This window comes from Cricetulus griseus, chromosome 7 (genome assembly GCF_003668045.3).
Source record: "Cricetulus griseus strain 17A/GY chromosome 7, alternate assembly CriGri-PICRH-1.0, whole genome shotgun sequence".
NCBI lineage: Eukaryota > Metazoa > Chordata > Mammalia > Rodentia > Cricetidae > Cricetulus > Cricetulus griseus.
The window spans coordinates 111,788,435-111,815,862 of NC_048600.1; the positions used below are offsets into that span (position 1 = coordinate 111,788,435).

General features: G+C 48.6%; 1 protein-coding gene and 1 non-coding gene across 4 annotated transcripts; both read right to left on the bottom strand.

Moving 5' to 3' along the window:
• Nucleotides 1-243: 243 nt before the first annotated feature.
• Nucleotides 244-27,428, bottom strand: Med24 (mediator complex subunit 24). Of its 3 annotated transcripts, XM_035447613.1 has the most exons (26): nt 27,367-27,428; nt 26,791-26,971; nt 26,621-26,703; nt 14,288-14,326; nt 13,923-13,996; nt 13,347-13,579; nt 13,147-13,203; nt 11,721-11,832; nt 11,473-11,623; nt 11,213-11,326; nt 10,706-10,753; nt 10,030-10,112; nt 9,652-9,738; nt 8,617-8,722; nt 8,020-8,162; nt 7,034-7,071; nt 6,577-6,659; nt 6,082-6,260; nt 5,863-5,962; nt 5,404-5,579; nt 3,226-3,490; nt 2,790-2,971; nt 2,476-2,566; nt 2,030-2,129; nt 1,161-1,241; nt 244-857 (listed from the first exon to the last, which is right to left on the bottom strand). In XM_035447613.1, the coding sequence occupies exons 2-26, from the start codon at nt 26,918-26,920 to the stop codon at nt 592-594; spliced, it is 3,021 nt and encodes a 1,006-aa protein (XP_035303504.1). In that variant the 5' UTR covers nt 26,921-26,971; nt 27,367-27,428; the 3' UTR covers nt 244-591. The 3 variants fall into 3 exon arrangements, with proteins under 3 accessions (XP_035303504.1, XP_027279923.1, XP_027279924.1); XM_027424122.2 differs by lacking the exon at nt 13,147-13,203 and having other exon boundaries at nt 27,299-27,418; XM_027424123.2 differs by lacking the exon at nt 13,147-13,203 and having other exon boundaries at nt 592-857.
• On the bottom strand, nt 6,791-6,893 carry LOC113832034. Its single transcript, XR_003486918.1, has one exon. It is a non-coding gene; the product is annotated as a small nucleolar RNA SNORD124 (small nucleolar RNA).

Here is a 27,428-nt window from a genome sequence, read left to right on the forward strand (position 1 = left end):
AACACACAGTGAACTCTGGGCCAGAGGGTGGAGTGTGACTAAAGAGCAAGCCATCCTGCCCTGCACAGCACAGTACAGGGCTTTCACAGACCTTTCCACTTTCAGTGGGGGCCTGTGAAAAACGAGCCTGGCCTTCCACACCTCCTCCCCCACCACAGGACTGTGCCCTTCCCTGGCCACAGCACAAGAGACTTGCAGGGAAAAGATACTGTCCCCAGTCATCCAGCAAAGCTACCAACAGCATTCAATAGCTACAAGGATCTTTATTTACAAACAAAGCAAGAGGGACTCCCCCTCCTGAGTTATAAAAATAAACTTATATATACACTGTGGCCCTATAAAGTCCCTCCTTGGAGTTCAGCTACTGCAAGAATTGGGGCAACCATCGGGACCACTCGCAGTCTTTGGGTACTGGTGGAAAGGACAGAAAACCACAGAAGGAACAGGCATAGTAAGTAGAGGGCAGGAGTGGGTGAGGGCCTCAGACTGGAGAAGCATCCTTGCACCACTGGATGGGGCAGCCTGGGCTCATCCTCACTCCCCCTGCTGGGATGCTGGGGCTGGGACCCCGTCCAGGCTACTCCAAGCTCCTCAGAGTGCAGCGATGGCTTTGGCAGCCACTTGCCGACCGAGGGGCAGGGTGAGGTCTGTGATGGCCAGCACTACCTTGGGGCTGGACATGGCAGACACCTTTACTAGTTCCGACACAGTGGCAAAGGGCATGAACTGCAGAATGCTGCCCCTGCTGTCCTGCTCCAGGCAGTCGACACACTCCTCCATGAACCACTGCACAAACTGGGTGTGGGGGCCGGCGGTGCGGGAGCCCAGGATGGAGGAAATGAGCAGGAACAGGTTGGCTGTGCAGAAGGGAACAAGACAGCAGAGCTCTAGAACAAGTCAGACGAGAAAGAAGGGGACCGAGGAGGGAAAGGAAGAGGCAGTGAGAGCTCACATAGGAAGGCCAGGGAGGGAAGGTGGGGCGGGGGATGGGGGATGGAGTAAAGGGAGGCTGTTAGCGGTGGTAAGGGAACAGGACAGCACATGGAAGCGGAACAGGATGTCAGGGCCCAGAGGATCCCTCTGGCAGGCGTGGCCCTGCCTCTGACGAGGAGGGGCCCGTGTAGCTCAGTCTGCAGGTAGGCACGGCTGGGAGGACTCACCCAGGACTCTGTTCAGAGGGTCCCTCATGTTGACTGTGTGGAGTTGGGAAGCCGAGAGGGAGCTGTTCATGGAACGGTCAGCTGTGGAGTGGCAGAGAGGGTGCTGCGTAAGCTCTGACTCTAGGGGAGCCTTACCTGTCCCCTGCCATCAGGGGAGTCTGGCACGTACGGGGCACAGAAGAGCCTGAATCTGGAGAGTAGATGAGTGGGAACAAGCCTCTGCGCACCAACCGAGGCTAACCCTGGCACTCTGTGTGGCTGAAGCCACCTGTCCCACTCAAAGCCCATTTTACAGACGTACAATCTGTTTGCTTAGAGCCTGGCTAAGGTCAGAGGTGGTCTGCCAGCAGCTTTCTTTCACACAAGGCTGTGGCTGTGGCCTGGTCCCTTATAAGGCTACAGAGAAAACTTCTAGGCTCAGAAGAGATCTCTGGAAACAGGAAACTTGGATGCCACACAAAAAAACTTTTGGCAGAAGGAAAGGATGACATGGGCTGCCCTCTGGATAGGAAGGCAGGAGTGCAGCCCCAGGTCGCAACCTGACAGGGCCTGTTCTCAGCCACAGGGCATGTCTCTGGGTTAGAAGGATGGCAGAGTGAGTGAGTGAATGGTACAAGCTGTACCAAGGTAGTGAACTCACTGGGTGTCTTGTCATCTTTCAACTGGTGACAAGAGAGGGATAACTGTGGGACTGGGAGGGCCCCTGGAGGAGAACTTCAGGTCCCCACCAGCAGGCAGCAGAGCATCCACTAGGGACAGACGTGGAAGCTGCTGCCACACCACACTGGCTGACAGCCATCAGCTGGGAGCCAAGGCAGGTCCTTAGGGACAAATGGTCCTAGCAAGCCCGTGACCTCCCAAGTGCTCACTGGGACTCGACAGAATGTTGGCATCATCCTCATTGGTGCTCAGGAGTCGCATCAGCTTCGAAGGCTGCATGTCTTCCACGGGGAAGAGGCTGATATAGTCCTGGGGGCAGGAGTCACTGTCACACACCCAACCTCCCAAGTCTCCAAGGACTGGAGAGGGCTGGAGGTGAGATCTGAGTGGAGAGGAGTGAGTTTCCTAGTCCCTGGCCAGCATCCCCAGTGGTGGCCCTTCCCACACTCCAATCTCTGCCCTAGTGGGCAGAAAGGACCCTCATCAAGGATACTCAGGGGCCACTCAAGCCACTCCCCCAGACCCTGACCAATCAAAAAGGCCCACACACAGGGGACCTCAACCCCACCCCCACCCTGGGAAGGCAGCTCTCTGCTCTAAGTGATCAGGAAGCATCTCATGAATAAACACACAACCAAGGCGGTGGCAGACCTACCTCAATGTCTTCCCTGTGTCTCTTCTTGTGGCGGGAAGCTGCCTGTCCCTTTTGAGAGGAATAAGAACTCAGGGCGCACCACACAGCTAGTCTGGTGAAGGGTTCCAAGAAAAAAGAATAGTTAAGAGAGTCCCAAAAGAGGCTATGTGTGCTCATGCTGAACAAGCCCCTCCCACCCACCACCACTCAGCGGGCCCCCCAACCACAGCCTGGCTTCCTGAGCTGGCACCAGGGCTGGGGTGCCTGAATCTGGGTGGTAGATTCTTGGGACTCAAGGGGAGCAGACACCAGGAAGGCTCTGGAGAGAATCCTACTTGGCTAGTGCAGTGCCAGGAGGGTCCATGAGGCTGTGCCACTTGGAGGAGTCAGTAAGCAGACCGGGCAGGATGTGGCCCAGCAAGACCAGGGTCACCTGCGGCAAGTCCAGGCAGAAGATGGAGTAGAGTAGCTGTACTGCCCTCAGTGTGTGTTCCTTGCGAGTCTCCTTCAGCAGCTCCTGGGCAGTGGGCAAGCAGCGGCTAAGGCACTGCACACCTGGGCCCTAGGGCTCTCATGCTCCAGCCACTCTACAGTCAAAGGTGCTATCCAACTCCAACCGAAGGTGCTTCTCTGAGGTGAGGTCCCTACCTCTGTCTCCCCCGGAGACCACCCAGCTTCCAGCAACCTCCCAAAGAAGCCTGGCCTACCCCAACTGAGGACACCCATGGCCCCAATCTACATAGCTGTCCACATCCACCCTGGCCCCAGTACCTTAATCAGGTTGTTGCAGAACCAGTAGACGCCGCCCATGCGCAGCAGGGTGTCTAGGATATGGATGGAGCGGCTGTCCACCCAGCCCCTCTCCAGCACCTTGGCAAAGATGTCTGTCAGTACCTCCTTGATGGGGCGCTTGGGAGGAAGCAGGTTCCAGTAGGGCATTGTGTCCACGCCCGTGGATGGAAACTTGATCTGTGTTGCTGTCTGCTGAAGCACGTCCGCACACATGTGTTCCAAGATTGAGTTCATAATCACCACTCTGGGGGCAAGGAGGATACATGCAGGCATTACCCCTGGAATTAGGTTACGGAAACGTGGCTGGGGAATTAGACCCACTGCACACTAGGGGAGGACACGATACAACCACTACTGACAAGGAGCTTACGTGCTCCGCATGAAGCCTAGAAAGGCACAGGGCAGAGATTTTTCTCTTGCAAGTTCCATCAATATATTCAGATTTTCTGTTCTCCCTCTCCCGCTCCAGCCTCTCCCATCCCCCAGGACTGAGCTCTGCCAAATCAGGGTCATAAATAAATACAATCACTTCCCACTGAGTACTGGGGGTGGGGGGATGTCCCCGCCCAGCCTTGGCCTCCTCCCAAAGTAAACTGTAACTTCCAGAAGAGGCCCTTGGGCAGCCCCCAGGACTCTTCCCAGCCTTGGGTAGCTGGGCAAAGTGTTCACAGCCAGGAACCCTCTCAGGAACATCTGGGGCTATGAAAGCAGTGGGGATCGGGGCACAGGGATGCTGCTGCTACTTTCAGAGCTCCTCTCCACCTGCACAGGAGGCTCTGGATTTCCACTGTGCCCGTGTACGTGTATGTGTGAGTACATATGCATGCATGTGCGCAAGCACACATACACACACATACGTACACATGTATACACACACACACACACACACACACACTTGAGATGGATGATGTCAAAGCAAATTTTCTATAGCAAGGGGAGAGCAGATGTGCTCTTACAGACCCTTCCCCAAACGGTTTCAGCTGTCGCTCAGAAAACATCCTAGCAGCTGCCTTGTGAGCTGCCCTCAGCACCCACTCAGAGCAGTGTTCCCCCAGTGCCTCTCAAGGGCAGGATGGTAGTCAGAAAGGGCACATACGGGCTTAAAAAGAAAGGATATCACTGGGCGGTGGTGGCGCACACCTTTAATCCCAGCACTGGGGAGGCAGAGGCAGAAGCATCTCTGATTTTGAGGCCAGTCAGGGCTACAGAAAAACCCTGTCTCCAAAAAAAAAAAAAGGAAGGAAGGAAATCCTGTCACATGCTGGAATATGAGTGAATTTTGAGGAAATTATGCTGAGTAAAGTCATGAGAAGGCAGATATTACGTAATTCTAGTTATATGAAGTATCTAAGCGTAGCCAAACTCCGGGACAGGACACAGCATGGTAGCTGCCAGGAACTGAGAGAAGGGAAGGTGGACAATGTTTGTTGGGTAAAAGGCCCAGATATACAAGATGAAAAATGCCTGGAGGGCTGTTTCACAACAGATCCCATATACTGAATGACACATATAAACACAGCTGAAATGGTAAATTGCCTATTACATGCTTCTTGCCACATTAAAAACCAACAGTCAAACAACTTGACAGTGGAGTGAATGAAGCGACTGGACTCAGCCTAGTGGAAGTCCCTGAAGAGCCAGGACTTGAATTGGTGACCAGGACAGCTGGGGGTGGGGGAAGGAAGCCATAAAAGCTGCAGATGGCTCAGAGTTCCTCGACAGTGACACAGCCAAGCCAGCTAATCCCTTTGCTCTTCTACCTCAGCTCGTTTTCTGGAATTTGGAGCCTGGAGGACAGATGTCAAGCTGTTTGGGGTCGATATTTCCTGCCTATGGGAGGTGCAGGATTAATACACAGAGACTCACACCAAATTCCTGCCGAGCCAGTTGAATGAATGGGTGAATAAGAATGTGAGGGAGTGGTAGGAAAGGGGAAAAGGTGGGTGATAGTCCAGCTACTCTGAATGTGCACCCCCTCAGCTGCCAGGGCAGACTGGTCAGAACCTAGATGGAAGGGGAAGTGGCTTAGTGAGCGGCTACCTGGGAAGGTGGAGGCCGAGAGAGAGCATCAGAGTGGGATGCCTGTGTCCCTGGAGGGCTGACTCCTCACCACACGGCTGCAGGGGAGGGGCGGGAAGGGCAGGGCAGGTTACTGACCTCTCATTGTAGAACTGCAGGGTGTTCTCACTGTACAGTGGCCCTGCCAGCTGACGGATCATCTGCAGCGACTTCTCACGCTCATCCAGCCCCAGCATCCGGACGTGGGCCACAAGCCAAGCCACAGCGCACACTGCCAGACTGCATACCTTTCCCTTGATATTGTCAGTGATCTTCTGTGGGGAGCAGAAGAGAGCGACTTAGGGACTCTTTGCCTCCCCTTAGCCATCACTCCCATGGCGTCTGGGAGAGCTGGGGATCACATTCTATACCTCTGTAACACAAATTTGATTTTCTCAAAGATAACTGAGAAGGAGGAAGTGGCTAAGACAAGGATTCTAAGACTAATACCAAAACATGATCTCGGGCTTTAGGATTTGCTTGAATGCAAACTAACAAGCTCTCGATGACTGGCCCTGTGTCTCAGGCAGAGGGAGGCCCAGGTACAAATGCAGCTACCTGGATGGACTCGAAGGCCAGCACCCCATTCTCCCAGGCATTGAGGATCTCCAAAATGGCTGCTGAGATGCTCAGGCAGGCTTCATGCCACTTCATCTGTCTACAGAGAGGGAAAGTGATAGGAGGAGCATCACTACAAAGGAGCTGGAGACAGGATGTGGGGAGGGGGTCTTGGAATGCCCCCACGACTACCCCAAGGGCAGGACCTAGGCCACTAACACTAGCTTCATCTCAGAGGAGTTGTTGAGCAAGGCCACCAAGGACTCTACTTTGGTGGAGTCAGGCCGGAAGCAAGGGTGGTCAGGGTTCAAAATCTTGCCCTCCTCAGGCATGCAGGTCTGCATCCAGGTCTCAAAGAAGGGGACCTCCTCTCCTGAGCTTGCCTCGGAGAGAATCACCTGGATAAGACAGAGAGGCACCAGCTGAGAGAGGACGGTATGGCATCTGTCAGAGCTGAGCCCGGGACTGGGCCTCAGTTCCCTGCTCTTTTGCTGTTCCCTTTCCAAGGACAAATGTGTGCAGGGGAGGCAGACAGGGATCTGTGCTGCCACCTAGTGGTCAGTGTGAATATGTCACTAGAGGACCTGTAATGCTGGGGACCCACTGACATAGCAGGCACCAGAATTCAGGCCAACAGAACCTGCTGGCTTGGGAGAGCAATGGGGCCCCATTCAGTTGGTGCCTCTTAATGGCACCAGCTCTCATTTCACTCACCTCTGAGCCATAGGTCTGGGCCACGTGGCACAGCATGAGGAAGGAGATGTCGAAGAGCAAGGCACGAACAGAGGCTGTTTTTGCTGTGGGAAAGGCAAGAATGCCAACCTCTCAGCCCAGGACAAGGGCCCAAGCTCTGTACAGGAGAGGAGGTGCTGGGGACCGAAGGCCTCATGCAGAGTAGGCAAGCATGGAGGCTACATGCCAGCTCAGGATTTCCTGAAGGAAGGTCAGGGCCCAGTGGGTGCTTCAAAGCTCTAAGGCTCAGAATCCTTTTCTTGGGTCTTACTTAGAACATCATCCCTTCCTTGGAAACCAAGACCTCCAGAACCCAAACCATTCTGAAATGGTACAGGTGGAGAGGTGGGGGGTGGTTGTGGCAGACTAAGCAAAGGCAGCCTCTCCCCCCCCTCCCTCCCTCAGTGCAGATGGGATCTGCAGATGCACACAAACTTACTGCTCTCTCCACTGCCATGGGTAGTGAACTCATTCAGACTGCAGGAGGAACAGAGAAACAGGTGGCATCAACCTGGGCATGAGCTGAGCTGAGCGACAGAAGTGGGGGTGGAAGGTGCTACACATTCAGAGGGTGGTCACTAGAGCCTGAACTACAGGCTAAATATAAAAAGTGTTATAATTGCCACCATTATGGTGGCTCACATCTATAATCCCAGCACTGAAGAGGCTACAACATGGAGCGTTTGAGGGCAGCTTGAGCTACACAGTGAGACCCCTGTTACAAAAGATTTGTAAGATGCCCAGAATGGACCACGCTCCACGTGTCGAGCTCCAGATAAACCTCTTCAAAGCAATAGAATTTAAGAACCCTTATTAGCCGGGCGGTGGTAGCACACACCTTTAACCCAAGCACTCAGGAGGCAGAGGCAGAGGCAGAGACAGAGGCAGAGGCAGGCAGATCTCTGTGAGTTCCAGGTCAGCCTGGTGTACAGAGTTACAGGACAGCAAGGGCTACACAGTGAGACCCATCTCAAAACAAAACCAAATTGACCAGAGTGGTGGCACGGGCCTTTAATACTAGTACTCAGGAGGCAGAGGCAGGTGGATCTCTGTGAGTTCGAGGCCAGCCTGGTCTACAAAGTGAGTTCCAGGACAGCCAAAGCTGTTACACAGAGGACCCCTATCTCAGAAAAAGGGAGAGAGAGAGAGAGGAAAAAAAAAAAGGGTTCTGCAGAGGCCAGAAGAGGGTATTGGATCCCCTGTGACTGGAGTCACAGATGGTTGTGAGCTATCATATGGGTTCTGGGAACTGAACCTAGGTTCTCTACAAGAGCAGCCACTGAGCCACCTCTGCAGCCTGATGCCTCATTACCTTATCAACCATCTTTATTTCTAGCTAGCATGCTCTGCCCTGGCCTGTATACCTCAGGGGAGACCAATACCCAGGTACCCCTCCCATCCACATCAGGGTACAGCTCTCCTCACTTGATGAATTTCCGGGCAAAGGACTTAAGCTTCCCAGTGGCAGCAGCGGCAGCCAGCAGCAAGTCCAGGCTCTTCCCGGACAGCATGTGTCCCAGGACCCCCAGCAGTCCCTCTGGGGACTTGGAGTGGTCTGCATCCATCGTCTGCGAACAGGACAGGAACTCAGTGAAGGACACTGAAGAACCCCAGACATAGCCCAACCACATGTTCTCTCTGTTTGTGTCCACTGACTGGTACACCGCACCTTCAGATGTATACTGTCACTTCTTGACGCCAACAGAAAGAACACTGCTGAAGATACACCTCACTCTTAGAGCTCTGTGCTCAACTACACTGGTGTGGTGGGTGGGGGTGGGGTGAGTAAGGATCTGGCTGGCAACTTCCCTTCTGTGTCTTCACGGGGTGGTGTCTGTAGAGTCACCAACCAACAGTGGAAGGGCAACTAATGCCAGCTCTCAGTGGCCTCCCTCCCTTTCCACTCCCAAAACAGGACGGCATGGAAGCCAAAGAGCAGAGGGGTCTGTGGGCCCGGTTTATTTAAGGGAAGTAGAGAAAAGCTGAAGCCCACAGCAGCACAGGCAGGCAGCATGTACTTACCTTGAGAATGTTTGTGACGGTGGGCTCTGCCCGGAGGATCAGCCCAGGGTTAGGCTGGATGTTGGCATTTTCTGATGATTTTAGCTGGGGGTCCCGATCTGTTGTGCTATGGCCACAACCCCAAGAAGAAAACAGAAACAAAGAGGATTCTTATTTTTCTGGAGACAGATCTCATACTGTCACCCAAGCTGGCCTCAAGCTCAAGGTAATCCTCCTGCTTCAGCCTCTCAAGGCTAAGATTACAGGTGTGAGCTACCGTATGCGGCTAAGGAAAACACACTGATACATTCTCTAACCCACTGGGTGTGGTGGCTTGCACCTTTACTCTTAAGCCACTTAAGTGTGCATTTGAAGCCAGCCAGAGCTACATAGTGAGACTGTTTTTTATTTTAACTTTATTTTATGTGCATTAGTGTGAAGGTGTCAGATCCCCCAGAACTGGAGTTAGCTGTCATGTGGATGCTAGGAATTGAACCTGGGTCCTCTGAAAGAGCAGTCAGTGCTTTTAACCACTGAGCCATCTCTCCAGGCCCCAAGACTGTTTTTTAAGAAAAAAATTCTCTTATCCAATTGCTGAAACAAAAGCAGAGAGGAGATGGAAGCACACAGGAAACTCTGGGGCTGGAGGTGCAACTCAGTCATCCAGCATTTCTCTCCCATACACTGGTTTCACTGGCATGGCAAAAAACAAAGAAGCTTTCGAGTTGGGATGAAGTTTATGACTGAAAGTGTACCTGATATCAAAATCATTTCAATTCGTCATTATCATTATGCCCATTTTGAAAGTACATTTAAGATGAAAGGGAGATTAAGGCTTTCTCTTCATCCTTTGCTTGCAAACGAGGGTGTATCAGAGAGCAGCAGCTCAGACTATGAAACTCTGCTCTGCCGGCCCTGTTCCCTGGACCTGAGGACGGTCTCAGTCACTTGCTACTCAGACTTCAAAGAGGAAGGGAAAGGCACCCGAAACCAGTCTGGCAAGAGAGAGGGAGATCAAGGGGCCCCTAAGGCAGCCCAAGGGGGCTCATAACATACCGCTTGCCCACAAGACTGGCAAAATTGACTTCAGACAGAAGTCCCTGCTTGTTGCATTCTTGGAGGAGGAAATTTGTGCAGTCACAACTGTGAAGGAAAGCCAGGGGATGGGAGTGAGCAGAGAGCTGGGAACGAGGAGTGTCTGTCCAGTCTCTTCCCTCCTTCAGGCCAAGGAAAACTTGAGTACCCACAGGTAGAGGGTTCTGGGTACTTGGCAAATGTGAGCCTGCTTCCTCCCACCCTTGCTAAAAGGGTCCATCAGGGAGACAGCTCCCTGCAGCTCATCTGAGACAGAGAGCAGGGAAGGACTCAGAACACCTTCCAGTAAAGCAGGTGTGGGGTGTGGGTTATGTGTAGGGTTGGGGTTGGGGCTCGTACTTGCAGCGCTGGTCAGCTTTGTCCAACAAGGGCGTGAGCTTCAACAGGAACTCAAAAGCAGAGTTGACATCCTCAGTGAAGTCCTACAAAGAATCAGAAACTCTCACCTGGGTTCTATGTCCTCCAGGGCCCCACAGCCTGAGTGCAAGTTCACAAGGACACCTTGCTCAGTAAAACAGAAAATAGCCTGTGACCACCACTAGCCCCCAGTAACCAGGTGGGGAGATGGTGGGCACCACACTCTCCAATCACTGTAGGTGATCTTGCCAGTTGGGGTGGAGAGGAGTCAGCACAAGCCACCACAGGAGTCTAGGCCATGTGTAAGGATGAACATGGGTGTTCACAGGTACACAAAACCTTCCTCTGGCACAATACACTGCCCCTCAGCTGCAGCCTAAATGACCCACCCTCAGCCGGGTGGTGGTGACGCACGCCTTTAATCCCAGCACTCGGGAGGCAGAGGCAGGAGGATCTCTGTGAGTTCAAGGCCAGCCTGGTCTACAAATCGAGTTCCAGGACAACCAGTGCTACACAGAGAAACCCTGTCTTGAAATATCAAGAAGAAAAGAGGGAGAGAAAGAAGGAAGGGGAGGAGAGAGAGAGAGAGAGAGAGAGAGAGAGAGAGAGAGTCCCGCTTGCGTTTGCTCTCAGGCCCTCATCTCACTCTCTAACTTACCTTTTCTCCATGTAGGTGTTTCTTCAACTTCACCAAAACCTGTGGGATCTAGGGCGTGAGAGAGACGAGGGACATGAATGTCCTTTCTCTCTCACTTACCACAGAAGATGTCCCATTCCCTGCTGAGGGCACAGAAGGAGAAGTACCTACAGCGAGCGACAGTGTGGAGCATACCCGGGAGCCCACGGGGACCCAAGCACTGCCACCTCTTAGCATACAGGACATGGGGCCTCCCACTTCGGCCACCTCAACAAGGAAAGATGTCGCTTTAGAGGTGACAGGGCTGCTTCCCTGGCTCTCTTAGCTGCCCTAACCTAATCTGGTTAAGGATGAGCTGGACAAACAGCAGAGTCCCAAGTAGCTAAACCAGCAGAGACACGAAGAAAATGACCAAATGGAGCTTGTGCTGGAGACTCAGCAGGTTGGACTGAATGCCAGGAGGGGGACACACGGGCAAAGGTCCAGCATGCTGCCACTTGTCTCGGTCGCTTCCATGACACCAAGTACCTTGAGATAGGTGAAAGCCGTCCACTTCAGCTCCTGAGTACCTTCAGGGGACTCAATGAGTCCCACAAAGCAGGCTTTCCAGATTTCCAGGACAAAAAGGGGGGTGGGGATATGCTGTGGAGAGTCCAAGAAGGAGGTGTGAGGGGCTGCCCAGATCCCAGCTACACTCCACTAAGAAATCGAGAGGAAATCTATTCTTCTCAAGTACCAGGCTCCTCCCTCTTCCCTAAATGGCCACCACCTTGCTTGGCCACACCTACCTGCATACGCTTCACCATCATCAGCTGCTCCACCAAGGGCTGCATCTCTCCTGTCAGGTTCATGGTGCCCTCAAGCAAGATCAGTGCATGGACGGTGGGGAAGCCAGTCTTGTGCAGCTGCTCTGAGTGCACGGACAGCATCGTGGGGATACTGAGAAGTCAGACACGCGGGGACAGCTTAGGAACTGAAGAGACGGTGGAAGAACAGACCACATACCCCATCTTCCCATCGCCTCCAGAATCCTAACCTTCTGATAAGTGTGTCACACTGCTCAGCCTGGCTCCGGAGCTGGGGGTTGCTGAGATTGGCCAGGATCTCCCCGAGCTTTAAAAGACAGTGCTCAATGGCGGTCCAGGAGGCTGGTGGAGAAGAAACAAGGCAGAAACATGCTTGGAAGGAGAGGCAGGGCATGGCCCCAAACTCCTCGACTGTGGCCTTCCCTGGGCCCATGAAACCGCGCAGCAAGGCTTTCTCTGAAGAGGATGTGGAGACCGGGTCCTGAGGGCAGCATGCACTGTTTCTATCAGGGGAACAGGCAGCAGGGGACAGAGCACCCTAGAAACCACACCAAGGGCCTGACTTCCAGGGACTCTACACAACTGACTGGAGACAAACAAGAAATTGATGTAGAGTCCAGTGGCCAGGCAGGGACAGAGAGTGTGAGTAGGCCACCCCAGAAGGCTAGCCTCGCAGCATCGATCACTTTTGCTCTAGGGAAGCTAGCTCTAAACACCTTGCCAACATAGCTTGAGTTTCTGCTCTCTTAACAGCTTGCCCAAATGGTCTAGCCCACTGACCTCACTCTTAAATGCCCGCACTCATGGCCCATAGCACACACTTACTGCTTAATTACTAGTCACTTATCCTAGTTACAATTCCAAAGGCCAAATGACAAATGATGGCACCAGCTAGCCAATTAACCTCCATGTAGCACAAAGGTAAGAAAAAGACAACCAAGACCTGAGAGCCATTAAGATTAAGTATTCATCTACTTTTCTACCAATAAACATTTATTAAGTGCTCAAGAAGGCAAGGCACTGCCAACACTAGCAAGAAAACAGATGAAGAAAAACTGTCAGTGCAGTCCATTTTGACACAGTGATCACTCACTCTCTTTCTGGACTTGCCCCAGATGAAGCAATTTGGAGAAGTAAATAGAGACTAATCCCCTAACAAGCTCTCCAACTGAGCCTTGAAGACACAGGTGTCACCCACTGCAGCATCCATGTCAATGGAAAACAAGAGACCCTCAGGTGGCTGTAGCCACTGGGGCTCAAGCAAGACTGTGGCCTTGGGCCTCCACTGCCGGAAGACTTCCCTCCCATAGATCAGCCTGTTCTCAGGCTCTGGAAGATTCCAACACTTAACATCAGAACTGGAGTTAAGAGATAACAGCACACAGTCCTGACAGACAGGCACTGAGTTTAACCGAATGTTCCTGGTCACATCTGAGTCACTTGCTTCTAGACGAGTAACGTGGAGATAGACCAGAGCGGGCGATGTGCCTGTCTCGTCCTTGAATTTCCTCCAGGTGCATGGTATTCGAGTCCTACTCCCCACCAGTGTATAAGCTTGCTGAGGGCAGGGACCCTGCCACATGCTCCTTTGGTAGCCCCCTCCCCCCCTCCAGCAACTGGCACAGTGCTGGGCACACAAGAATGCTCAGTAAATACCTGTTGGTTGATTGGCTCGGGTGCCACCCTGCCCAAGTCCCTGGGATGTATGCAATGCTTATGGGGAGAGAAAAAAGGAAGTGGGATGATTTCGGATCCTTCTAGAAAGAAGTGGATGGCATCCTGCCTCTCCCCTCTCAGTCAAAGGACCAGCCACAGAAGCAGCAGCAGGCAGGGCGTGGGGGAGTCAGGGGACGTACAGGCCTCCTCTAGTTTGGCGATATGTAGCAGAGCTCGGTTTTTGGTGCTGCTGAGAGTCTTCTCCAGGCACTGCAGGCACAAGGCAAGCTGCTTCTCCCCGGTGGCTGGAGTGCCAGCTTCCAATCCTTCCTGGAGCCGCTCTGCAGAAGCTGCTGTACAACGCAGCAGCCAGTGGAGGGCGCTAAGAAGCGCTCGGCACAGCCCCATGCACTCCTCTGCTTTGCCGTGGCAACTACCCAGAAAGGATGAAAATTTGTATCTGTTCCAAAAGCTGAAATCCAACCCACACCAATGTTCCCCCAGAGTCTCTGGCACCCCCCTACTAAGGGATAGAGTTGGGAAATTGGCAGGATCCTAGTCCAGCCAGCTTCCACTAGACAAGATTTTCAACCTGCTCTTCCAAAGACAGAAGTGGCACTTTGTCTTAAGGGAATAGCTAGGGAAGCTGGGGTGGGCAGGTGGACGGGAAAAACAGGGGAACCCACAGGTGGTCTCAGTCTGTTTCCTGGACTATGGGCTTTTCTTCAGCACTGAAAGAATGATGGAATATTCTCACTTCCTCACCCATCTCTTACCTGAGTCGGTCACAAAACATGTCCATGATATCCAGCAAAGCCTGGACACACAGGTCCCGGGAAAAGTCATCAAACTGGGGAAAGAACAATGGGGAGGCTACAACACTGCCTAGTCAACAGCTGTGAGCAGGTCTACTCCTCCTCCCTCCAGCTGTGGGTTGCAGACATCCTCTGCACATGGAAATGTGTTCCTAATTCCCAGGACCTCCTCCCTCCAGGGGAAGTCTACAATGCTAAACAGAGGCATCAATGCTGCTTGTCATGCCTCAGGGTACATATGACCAGAGTGGCCAAGGTGGTAGGCCTTGTCTGTCACTCTGGGACCTCTGTTCCCTCCCACAGCTCCTCAGTGGCCATGGTCATACCTTGCTGATAGCTGTGAGCACAGAGGAGTAGGACACCATCTAGAAGGAAGAGACAGGACAGTCAGACTAGGCATTTACTTGAGAGGGGCAAACACTGATGCTTAACTTGCCACAGCTCTGAATCCCCAAGCCCTTCAAGAGGCTTCCCCAGCTCATTAAAAGACACACAATAATGCTGTGTGCTGTCCTTGTCCCTGCTTCTATCAGACCCACTGCAAACGGCATCTGTATAAGCTAACTGAGAGGACTTTCATGTACTCGAAGGTACTCTGTTTTGTCTTTTTAGGCTGTTCCTTGCCAAAAATAAATAAGGTCTAGTTGGCCACTAGTGGGCAGAAAAGTCACCTAGAGTGAAGGCAATGTTGCTTTATTTCTATAACCTTTTCGTGTAGGAGGAGGGGACCAACTCAGCCTTATGTCAGCTAGGCAGAGATGACAAGTGTGATTCTGCTGAACCGAAAACTCACTTCAGTGGTCAGTGCCAGCCTAAAGTCAGTCCGAACACAGAGATGGGTGTGTGCGCATGGGTACAGGTTCTCCGCACTAACTAGACCCATTGCTTCTTCTGTCAAGACTGAGGGTGCAGCTGAGCAGTAAAGCGCCTTGGAATACTTGCCTAGGTGAGCTCCTGCACCAGAAAAACAACACACACCAGTGACCTTGAAGGCCACAGTAACAGTCTACTTGGGAGGCTAAGACTTGAGAACCACAGAACCTCTAAGCGTGGTATCAGTCTGAACATCATAGCAAAACCTTAAGTCAACAAAAACGGGCATCTGGGTAAGAAGGAGTGACAGATATCTTTAATCCTGAAGAGGAGAAGCAAGCTACTGCCTTCACTCCTCACTCCATCAGGGGTCACTTCATTCAGCGATTGCCACAATCCTGATGTTTGCAGAATGACTAAATTAAAACAGATCCTTAAATTAGCACTTCCCAAAGCTGCTGCCAAAGCTACACTAACAAAAGTTAAATCAAATGGCAGACACCTGCAAAGCCAGCACTCAGGAGGACTGCTGTAAAGGTCAGAGCCAGCCTGGGCTACACAGTAAATACCAAGCCAGGCTAGGCTACAGAGTGAGTTCCAGGACAGCCAGAGACACACAGAAAACAAACAGAACACATAAATACATACATCCTCATTGTAAGACTGCTCAAAGTCATAATGTATTTATAAACAATGAGATGACTCAGTGGGTAAAGGCTCTTCCTGTCAAACCTGATGACCTGAGTTCAATCCCCAGGACCCACAGCTGAAAGAACTGACCCCCACCAACCTCCACACACGCACCCTAGCACACATATCCTACTTCCCAGAGGTGCACAAGCAACAGTCTTCAAAGAGATTTCATCATGAGATCTCATTTAGCTAGCATTTCCAAAATATATTTTTAGAAATTCTGCCTGGACAGTAAATTCCTTGTGGAAAGAGATGATACTAAATTCATATCTGTTTCCGTAGCTCCAAACCTTGGGCCTCGTCTCCAGGAAGCTTTCATTGCTTCAGGTAACTGAATGCTATTAATGAGATGCAATCTGAGAAATTTTTACCTTGCAACATATTTCTGTTAGTAAAATACATTCACCACCATAAAGAACCAGTTTGAAAGAAATCATTTGTTCTGGTTGAGAGCATATAGCTCAGTGGTTGAATGCTTGCCCAGCAAACACACAGCCCTGGGTTCAATACTCAGCAGTGTGAATAACAACAATAACCATGTGTTTGCAGAGCATGGGCCAGATCTGGTGTGTCCATCATCTGGACAGACTGGGCCAGACATCTTAAACCAGAACTCATGGATGAACAGGGACAAAATACAGACAATTAGCAGTCAGAGCCATCAGTAACAGGACATACTGTGAAGCCAAAACAAGTGTCTGACGGTGATCAGAAAGTTGGGAATCTGCCTGGGCAGAATGACCGAGCCGTTCCAGGCTAGTGTTTGTTTATTTATAACAGGCGTCCCCATAGAGAGAGCTTGGAGAACTGAATCGTGCTGGATGCCAACCTGTAGGGGGAGCTGGATGTTTCAACTTAAAAAAAAAATAAAAAAACCCCAAGCCCCACACCAAGGAGAGAGACCCCCAGCTATGTAATGTATTATGCTCTTAACAAGGCCATTAGTCAAAATGAATTAATGGCTTTCAGATGATGAATTCTGTACCTTTCTTCTAAATATAACAGTTAAGTGCTGCTTTAGACACACCTGAAAGCACTAACCACTGGTGACCTGTTTCTCCCAGCAGGACTTAAGTCTGTTCCAGTCTTAAACAATTCTACCAACTAGACACTCACACGGAGCTGACACAAGACCTCGAGGCTAGAGGCTGGAGTAGCGGTCTGCTCACGTAGCCAGCCCAGGCTGACCTTGCAGCTGTCTAATCCTCTTGCTCCTCTTCATACTCAACACCCCCAACCACTCCTAAGTGCCCTCTCCAGGCTCAGCACCAGACCAAAGAGGCTCTTAACTCTGGGGGAAGAATAAATTACTAACTTTGCATAGCACTCGACAGGCCATGAAGGTCTTTCACGTACATTCTCCTTCAGCCTTTCTCCTTCTTGCCTTTCTCGTCATCGTTTATTATATATACATCTTAAGAGTCTTCTATTTTAGAGAGAGCTTCCCACAGACCTCGTATTTCCATTTAACCACCCTCTCTCTCTCTTCTCCTCAGACACGAGTCTCTACCTCCGCAGCCTCCGCTTGCTCTTCATGCTGCAATCACTCCTGTCCTGACCCCCTGCGTTGATCTTTTCATCACAGCCATCAACAAACCCTTGCTGTTAAACCCATGGGCTCTCACTTTCGATGGAACCCAGCTTCCTGGCAGCAGGTGACATCATCAAACACATCCTTGACTTTCAACCTTCCCTTTTCTTATTATCTTAAATGCTCTTGATGGTTTCTTCTCTACTCTCTTGAGATTGTTTCTTACATGTGCTCTTGACATATGATTAGGTGCTCAGGAATTTGGCATGGACCACTTCTCTGTTGCCCACATTCCCTGAGCAATGTCATCCATGACAACATCCTCCATTGCCATCTGAGTCTGAGGACTTGTTAGGATTTGCCCCCACAGATGAATGTGTGGAAGGGTTGGCTTCCAAGCAGTAGATATAACCCTGAGAGCTGACTGGATTAATCAATACATGGACTCAAACTGATGGCACTACTGGAAGGCAGTGGGAACTTCCAGAGGTGGGGCCTAGTTGGAGGAAGAGAGGCACGTTTTTGAGAGGCTGTATCTCGTTCCCAGCCTCCTCTTCCTCTGCTTTTCTTTGCTTCCTCGCTACCAGGATGTGAGCAACTTTATCCCTGTGCATCCTTCTAGCATGCTATCAGCCACATCACTGCCTAGAAACAACAAAGCTGGCCAGTCATCGCCCAAACAAACCCTTCTTTCCTTAGGTGGCTTAGCTCCAGAATTTTGTCACAAAAGAAAATGACTATACATTTCTAAACCAACAGCTACATGTAGACTGAGTTCTAGGCATAAATGCTACCTCCTTCTGACTGTCTCCTCGGACAGTCCACACCAGCACCATGAATGCAACAAGGCTGGAATCATCTGCTGCCCTCACTTACATCCCAACCCTAAGGACTACACCACTCTGGTTCTTTCTCCTTTTGATGCTATCTATCAGTTATCAAGTGTCCAGACCAGAGATCCAGGCTTCACCTCTGACCTCTTCCCTTACTCCCCTTACCTAGTTAAATTAGCAAACCCTCTCAATACGACCTCCTAAGCCAATGGTTCTCAACGTTCCTCATGCTACAACCCTTTAACACAGTTCCTCATGTTGTGGTGATCCCCCAACAATAAAATTATTTCATTCCTACTTCATAACTATAAGTTTGACCCTGTTATGAATTGTAAATATCTGATATGTAGCATATCTGATACTCATCCCCTGTTGGGTTGCTGGGAGTTTCCAGGTCCACACACCCCCAGGCTTGTCTCAGCTTTAACCCACGACAATCCCCAAGAGGTCATGACCCATAGGGTGAGTCCTAAACTGCTCTTGAACTCTTCATCTGCTGCAATTTTCTTTTTCGTTTTCTTTTTTTTAAAAAAAGATTTTTATTTATTTATTTATTATGTTTACAACATTCTGCTTCCATGTATATCTGCACACCAGAAGAGGGCACCAGATCTCATAACGGATGGCTGTGAGCCACCATGTGGTTGCTGGGAATTGAACTCAGGACCTCTGGAAGAGCAGCCAGTGCTCTTAACTGCTGAGCCATCTCTCCAGCCCATCTGCTGCTATTTTCTAAGTACATGTTGGTATCACCTCTCACCTGAATTACTCGACTGGCTTAAGTCAGGAACTGGAAAACTACATCTTACAAACCAAATCTGCCTCCTCACTTACATACTGCCTCTTTCTGCTTTCAAGCTGTAGAAACAGAACAGTGGCATCAGAGCACAAAGAGGCCTGCAAAAGCGAAATGGTTAATCTAGTCCTTAATAAGAACAACAAGAACAGACAAAACGACCAGAGGAAACAGGCTCCCTGCTTATTGCCTTGATTCCCTTCCACTTGTCCATCAAGCTGCAACCAGAGTGGTTCTTCTAGAATTAACACATAAATTTGAAACTAAAATTTGTAAGTTGACATGCCTGAAAATAGCCAAGAACTTTTTTTTAAAGACTGTTTTTTATTAGTGTGTGTGTGCACGAGCTCGTACTATGTGTGGTATGGGGGCCCATGGAGGCCAGAAGAGGGCATTGGATCTGAGGGTAGAGCTGGAGTTAGAAGAAATTGTGACTCACTAGACAGGGGCACTGGGAACCAAACTTGGGTCCTTTGGAAGAGCTATGAGTACTCTTATAACTGATGAAACACTCTCTAATCTCAAGTCATGAGGGTTTTTGTTTTGTTTTGTTTTGTTTTTTAGATTTATTTATTATGTATACAGTGTTCTGTCTGCATGTATGCCAGAAGACAGCACCAGATCTCATGCAGATGGTTTTGAGCCACCCATGTGGTTGCTGGGAATTGAACTCAGGATCTCTGAAGAAGAGACAGTGCTCTTAACCGCTGAGCCATTTCTCCAGACCCTCAAGTCATGAGTTTCTGAAAAATGAGAACCCTTGGTTGGCACAGTGCTGACCTAATGAACATAAAGACCTGGGTTCAATCCCAGTTCATAAAGCTCAGCAAAGAGGCTTCTGCCTGAAATCTCAGCACTTAGGTAGGGGACAACACAGTTAAGTTCAAAGCCTGGTACACATTCAACTCCATCTAAAAAAACAAGAAGAGGAAAAAACAAAAACAAAAACAAATAAGGAAAAAAAAAAAAAAACCTAAAGGAGTTTTACCCAGGTATTATATACAGTCTATATTATATATAGGCCAGACATGGTGGTGTATATCTGTAATCCTAGCACTCTCCAAGTCCAGATAGGAGGATGAGGCATTTAAAATCCACCTAGGTAATATAGTCAGGATAAGTGCTAATTGCACACCTTGAATCTCAGCACTCACACCTGAGAGGCAGAGGCAAGCAGGATGAGGCATTTAAAATCCACCTAGGTAATATAGTCAGGATAAGTGCTAATTGCACACCTTGAATCTCAGCACTCACACCTGAGAGGCAGAGGCAAGCAGATCTTTGAGTTTGAGGCCAGCCTGGTCTACAGAGAGAGTTCCAGGACAGCCAGGGCCACACAGAGAAACCTCGTCTCAAATAAATAAATAAATAAATAAATAAATAAATAAATAAATAAACCTAAAAAACAAATAAAAACCCAAAACCAACCAACCAAACATATAAACAAAAGAAAGACAACAGAACAAACCATAGTAATCAAAACAGTAGGTAGTGCTAAGGGCTGGGCAGGTCAGGATTAGAACACTTCCCTAACATATTCAAGGCCTTGGGTTTGATTCCCAGAATAACAAATATGACAAACAACAAAACAGTAAAGCACTTGTGCAAAAAAGAACAAATACATCAGGCTTTGTCTATAAGTGAAGCCATGACAAAGGATGGCCTATTTAATAAAGGTAGCTGAGACAACTGCTCATCTACTTGAGAAAATAAACATAAATGATTTTTAAAAAGAAATAAAAGGGCTGGAGAGATGGCTCAGAGGTTAAGAGCACTGGCTGCTCTTCCAAAGGTCCTGAGTTCAATTCCTAGCAACCACATGGTGGCTCACAACCATCTATAATGGGATCTGATACCCTCTTCTGGCCTGCATGTATGCAAGCAGGTGGAACATTGTATATATAACAAATAAATAAATCTTTAAAAAATTTAAAATATAAAAATTAAAAAAAAATCTAGCCTGATCTCCAGAGCGAGTGCCAGGATAGGCTCCAAAGCTACACAGAGAAACTCTGTCTCAAAAAACCAAAAATAAATAAATAAGAAAGAAAGATTAAGAGACCTAACTTCCTCACACTCGAAAATCTGCCTGTCTCTGCCTCCCAAGTGCTGGGACTAAAAGTGTGTACCACCACCGTCCAGCCAGAAATGACAGTTTGGGTTTTTTTATTTTATTTTGTTTTTTGTTTTTTGAGACAGGGTTTCTCTGTGGCTTTGGAGGCTGTCCTGGAACTAGCTCTTGTAGACCAGGCTGGTCTCGAACTCACAGAGATCTGCCTACCTCAGCGTCCCAAGTGCTAGGATTAGAGGAGTACACCACCACCACCCAGGGAAAGGACAGTTTTTAAGTCTCTATCCTAGAGGTATTTTCACACATATGCAGGTAAATGTGCTGAAGGGTTTCCATGACACAATGATTACTGTGGTAGAAACAAATTATAAGCAATTTAAGTTACAGTAAACGGGAACATTGCACAACAGTTTAAAAGAGCAGGATGTGGGGAAACTACAGTTAAGTTCCAAGTGCTAACAGTAGGCAGACTGCTGGGGGAAAGAGAAGTGCCAACAATGGCATTCCCAGATGAGGAACCTACTCCCATTCAGCATTCCTAACACCATCACAAAGGGTTACATTTCATGGAATCCAAACCTGGCAAATTTGTTGACAGAAGTGATTTGGTAGCTGTGGGAAAGGAGACAGAATAAAAAGTGAAGGGAAAGTCTCCAGGAGAATGGAAATGTCTTACCTGTTGCTACATTTTGGACGTTGGTGACATGAATATACAGAATTGCTAATAAATTAATAAGTAATGTGGGGTTGGTAGGGGGGGATGGAAGGAGGGCAGGGAGAGGGAACTGGGATTGGTATGTAAATAAGATTGTTTTTAATTTAAATAAAAAGTAATTTAAAAGGAAATAAATAATCACTGAATATCTGGGCTTTTTAGGGCTGGGGTGAGGCTCAATGTTAGACTCCTTGTTTACATGGACAAGGCCCTGGGTTCCATCCTCAGAGCCCACCCTAAGAACATACACATAATCTGTGCATCTTGTCCTAATTTTACACATTTACATATACACACACATACAAATTTTTTTCCTCATGTGTGTATGGTGTGTGTGCATAGACATATGTGTGTTTCTATGTGTTCTAGTATCCATGCATTTATGGGCACATGCATGTGGAGGCCTGAGATTGAGGTCTTATTCCTTGATGCAGGGTCTTTCTACTGAATACAGAACTCACCGATAAGGTTCAACTAGCGGGCCTATTATTAGCTCAGGACATCTCACTTCTGCCCTCCAAGCACTGGAATGACAGGCAGGCTGCCCTGCTCACCCAGCATTTACTTAGGTTCTGGGGATCTGCACTCCAGTCCTCATACTTCTTTACCCACAAGGCACTCTCTCTCTCTGCCAACAAGAATCTTATCACACTATGTCCCCTCCTAAAACTCTGTACGCGCTGACTAGTCATTGTGGCATAATACATACTCCTCACATTATCACAGGTCCTTTATAATCTGTCCTTGACTTCTCGAAACCACTTTCTTAAATCAGGTGTCACAGTCACTTGTACTTGTAATCTCCAAATTTGGGAGGGTGAGGCAGAAGGATTGCCATGAACTGAACTAAAGAGACCCTGTCTCAAAAACAAACAACAAACAAAAAACTTGACAACCCAAAAGTTGAAATACACCACTCTACTTGAAGTCCTAGCCAGCAGATCTCATGGTATGATCCATGGAGCCCTTAAGGTCTCCAACACCTTTTCAGAGGGTGTTGAAGCCCCAGTTAAAATAAGGCTGAGAGGTTGGCTCAGCAGGTAAAGATTCCTGCTGCCAAGCCTGATGACCTGAGTTTGATACCCAGGACCCACATGGTGGAAGGAAATAATCAATTCCCAAAAGCTGTCCTCTGACTTACATGTGTACACACACACACACACACACACACACACACACACACACACACACAAACACACACACCTTCTAGCTCACAATTTCTCACAGCTGTGCAATAGAGTGTCCCACAGATTCAATATGTAATGATACAGTATAGTTAAATGTGGCAACAACTAGACTATCTGTATAACTCAGTTACACAGTTCCAAAAGAATCATTTCATGATGTTGCAAAAATCATACACAATGCTCCAAAACTGTAATACATACCTGTAATCTAGCACATGAGGCTAGAGAATTAGTAATTTGAGGTCAACCTAGACTACACAGGGAGACTGTCTCAAAACAAACAATTATGCATTGGTAAAATATCAGCTCAAGCCAGGTGTTGGTGGCACACGCCTTTAATCCAGCACTTGGGAGGCAGAGGCAGGCGGATCTCTGTGAGTTCGAGGCCAGCCTGGTCTCCAGAGCGAGTGCCAGGACAGGCTCCAAAGCTGCACAGAGAAACCCTGTCTCGAAAAACCAAAAAAAAAAAAAAAAAAAAGATCAGCTCAAAGTACAAAGGGCAACTGGGGGTTTATCCAGGCGGTAGAGCACTTACCTAGTGCATGTAGCTCCTGGGCTTGATCCCAGCACAAGAAAAGTGCAAGAGAGGCCAATGGATTTGAATGTAACTTTGTACAAAGTCATCAATGACAGGGGTCTTAGTACCTGCTAAAGTTTAGTATAGTAACAAAGAATAAACCTAGGTGTGATGGCGCATGCCTTTAATCCCAGCACTTGGAAAGCAGAGGCAGGAGGATCTCTGATTTGAGGCCAGCCTGGTCTACACAGTGAGTTTCAGGACAGCCAGAGCTTTATGGAGAGGCCTTGTCTTGGAAAACAAACAAGCAAAAAACAAAAGTTAACAAAAAACATCCACCTATCTAAAAAGCTTATTAAAATATCTCTCCTGTGCTGGCAGAAGGGTTTGGTGAGTATGTGTGCTTGCGGCACATGACCGATGACCAAACCTGAGTTCCATTCTTAGAATTCATGGTGAAAGGAAAAAAAAAAAATCAACTCCTGAAGGTTGCCTTCTGACTGTCATACAGCTGCAATGTTACATATACATGCCCACACTCACACATCTATATACAAACAACACCAATAAATAAAAGTTAAATTTATTTTGAAAATATTTCCTCCTTGCTGGTCATTGGTGGTGCATGCCTTTAATCCCAGCACTTGGTTAACAAAAACAGGCAGATTTCTGAGTTTGAGGCCAGCCTAGTCTACTGAGTGAGTTCCTGGGCAGCCAGGGCAAAACAGAGAAACCCTATCTTAGAAAAAAAAATTCTTTCTTTTCAATCAAATGTTTGACATGTCATGTGAGGTCAGATTTTTGTTATATGTCAAGAAAGACAACCTTATTACAAAGACTGAATGTAGAAGCAGAAGAGACTTTAGCAGTCTTTATTTATTTTTTTTTTAATGGTTTTTTAAGACAGGATTTCTCTCTGTCATAGTCCTAGAACTCACTTTGTAGACCAGGCTCGCCTTGAACTCACTGAGATCTGCCTGCCTCTGCCTCCCAAGTGCTGGGATTAAAGGTATGTCGGGCCTTTTAATGTTATCTTAAAATTTATATCTCTCTCTCTGAGGGTGACCTCAAACTCATTGTGTATCCACAGATAACCTTGAACTTCTGACCTTCTTCCCTCTGCTTATAAAGCTCTGGGGCTGCAGGTACTTGGTGCCAGGACCTTGGTGCATGCCTTTAATCTCAGAGTTTGAGACAGAAGCAGTCAGATTTCCTGTGGGTTCAAGGTCAGCCTAGTTTACACAGTGAGTTTGAAGCCAGCCATGGCTACATAGAGAAACCCTGCCTCAAAAATAAACAATAAACATCGAGATTGACACATAAAATCCAGTGTACAGAGAAAACTGGAAGTGTTTCATTCCCCTGGCATCATCAAAACAGAGGTGGCTAGAAAAGACCACACACTGCATTGCCAGATGGCTTCTGGACAGTTTCTTCATCTCATTAGCCCAATACAATTCTAGAAAGTACTTTTTCCTTTCTTAATTGCTTAACTATTTCTTTTCCAAGCATGACTTAGAAGGTATGACTTTTTCTTCACCTCCTCCTGGCAGCTGCCAGGATTGTTACCTCACTTACACTGTGCTTTCCCTTATATGCTGGTAAAATTACCCCTGGACTTCCAAAAAAAAAAAAAAAAAATCAAAAACCCAGGACTTTGTCCATGCTTAGACAGCACTCTCCTACCTGAACCACCTCCCTGCCTCTAAACAAGTGTGCCTAAAGTTTCTGTTTTAATCCCTAGGATATCAAGTGTGTGTACAATGTTAGAGTCCAGCTCTGCTGTAGCAATGCCACATTAACTTCAGCCCCTTTGTGGCACTGGGTATCAAACCCAGAGCCCTGTGCATGCTAGGCAAATGCCTTACCAGTGAACTGTATTTCCAGCCCTTACTTTCAGTAACAAATGTCTTGTCATTTCTCCGTCCCACCCTGTGTATACTTCTCTCTGCCTTCCACTCTCATTAATGTGTGTGGCTAACACCAACTCAACACCAAGAGCTCTAATAAATATCACTTTCCTAGGGGCTGGAGAGAAGGCCAGAGGGTGAGAGCACTTGACTGCTCTTCCAGAGGACCTGGGTTTGATTCCCAGCACCCACAGGGCAGCTCACAACTGTCTGTAACTCCAGTCCCAGGGAGGGCCAACGCCCTTCTCTGGCTTCTACAGGCACTGCCTGAACATGTTTGAACAGACATAATATAGGCAAAACACCCAAGCACGTTAAGTAATAAAGTAAATAAATCTTTTAAAAAAAATTGCTTCCTCGACGGGCGTTGGTGGTGCACGCCTTTAATCCCAGCACTCGGGAGGCAGAGGCAGGCGGATCTCTGTGAGTTCCAGGCCAGCCTGGTATCCAGAGCGAGTGCCAGGATAGGCTCCAAAGCTACACAGAGAAACCCTGTCTCAAAAAACAAAACAGGGGGGTGGGGGGTGGGGGTGGGGGTGGAGGCTCAGATAAACAAAGCACCAAATGAGATTAAGATAGAATAAAACTGGGGACTGGAGAGATGGCTCAGAGGTTAAGAGCACTGGCTGCTCTTCCAGAGGTCCTGAGTTCAATTCCCAGCAACCACATGGTGGCTCACAACCATCCATTATGAGATCTGGTGCCCTCTTCTGGTGTGCAGATATACACGGAAGCAGAATGTTGTATACACAATAAATAAATTAAAAAAAAAAAAAGATAGAATAAAACCATTGTACCATAAAAAAAAAGGAAAAAGAAAAACAAACAAACAAAAAAAAGAAATTGCTTCCTCTAGAAAACTTCCCTGACTGCTCAGAAAGGCCTAGGTATCATATCCATGTTTTCCTTCCATTTTTTCCATACTGTGTCCTAAACATATCCTGTCAATTATTAGTGGTAGTCTGCATCACCTTCTACATTCCTTGTGTACTAGGACCAAATCCCCAGGGCCTACCACTGTCTGAAATACTGAGTAGGGCTATATAGCTCAGTGATGGAGCATTTGCCTAGCACATCCAGGCCCTAGGAATTTAAGTCCATCCTCAGCATTGTCTCAAAAATAAAACAAGGGACTAGCAAGAAGGCTCAGCAGGAGCTGGGCGGTGGTGGTCCACGCCTTTAATCCCAGCACTCGGGAGGCAGAGGCAGGCGGATCTCTGTGAGTTCGAGACCAGCCTGGTCTACAAGAGCTAGTTCCAGGACAGCCTCCAAAGCCACAGAGAAACCCTGTCTTGAAAGGAAGAAGAAGAAGGCTCAGCAGGTAAATTTCGGCGCTTGGCATGAAATCCTGCTGATGTGAGTTCAAATCCTCAGAGAATCTATATGAAGGTGGGAAGAACAGAACCGACTCCACGAAACTGTCTTCTAACCTCCACCTAATTATATAAACTTTTAATTGTAAATGTATATAGAGAGAGCATATGAATGAAATGTTCATCACAAAAAATGAAGTGTTAGCCTTATAAGAAAATAAACTGAAAACTGTTCTCCAGATGTTTTACCTCCAAAAGGCTGGGGTATGGGAATATTTACCTGGGAACTAATGGAGTACTTCAGGTAGGAGAGGATGAGAGGGTTGGGGGAAGGTCCGATCATGGCCTGCTCCAGGAGTGCTTCTGCAAGGGGAATTAAAGAAAGGCTAAGTGGTTGGAGCTTTCCGGGGTTCACCCCGCCCCATCCGTCCTTCACGTTGTACTGGACACCTGCTAGGTTGAGAATGTCCCAGGTGGCTCCTCTAGGAAAGAATTTCTTCATGTTGATTGCCCACTGGTAGTCACTCCATCGCTCTTTCCAGGCTTGTAAAATGGCTTGCTTCAGGTTCACCACCTTCATGATTTCACTCCAAGGAGGCGGGACCGGTGGCGGGGTGGGCGTTTAAAAATGCTACGAGAGGAGAGATGGGGTTCTGAGGGAAATCACATGGGAGAGATAAACACAAGGGAAATTCGGAAAGACTTAAGCGAGACAGAAAAACTAGACAGAGTAGAAACCGGGGCGGCAAGGTAGAGATTCTTCTGTCACGCTCTCCCGTTCTGAGCAATCGTTCCTTGAACTGGGACAGAGGTGTATCAAACGGGCCACGCCAAAGCCCTCAAGAGAGCAGGAAGGGGTTAAGCCCGCCCCGGTTGCCGAATTATGCCCTTCGCTCTAGCTGTGCCCCTCACCACTACCACCCCAAACCCAGATCTACTCATTCCCCATTTCCTCTACCTTCCTCGGCGCTGAAGCTGTAATTCTCCCTTTCCTTTCATTCACCATCTCCCCAAATTTAAGCCTACCGGAAAACCGAGTTCTACATCGTAGGCAGCGCCATCTTGGCACCTATTAAGGTACTCATTTA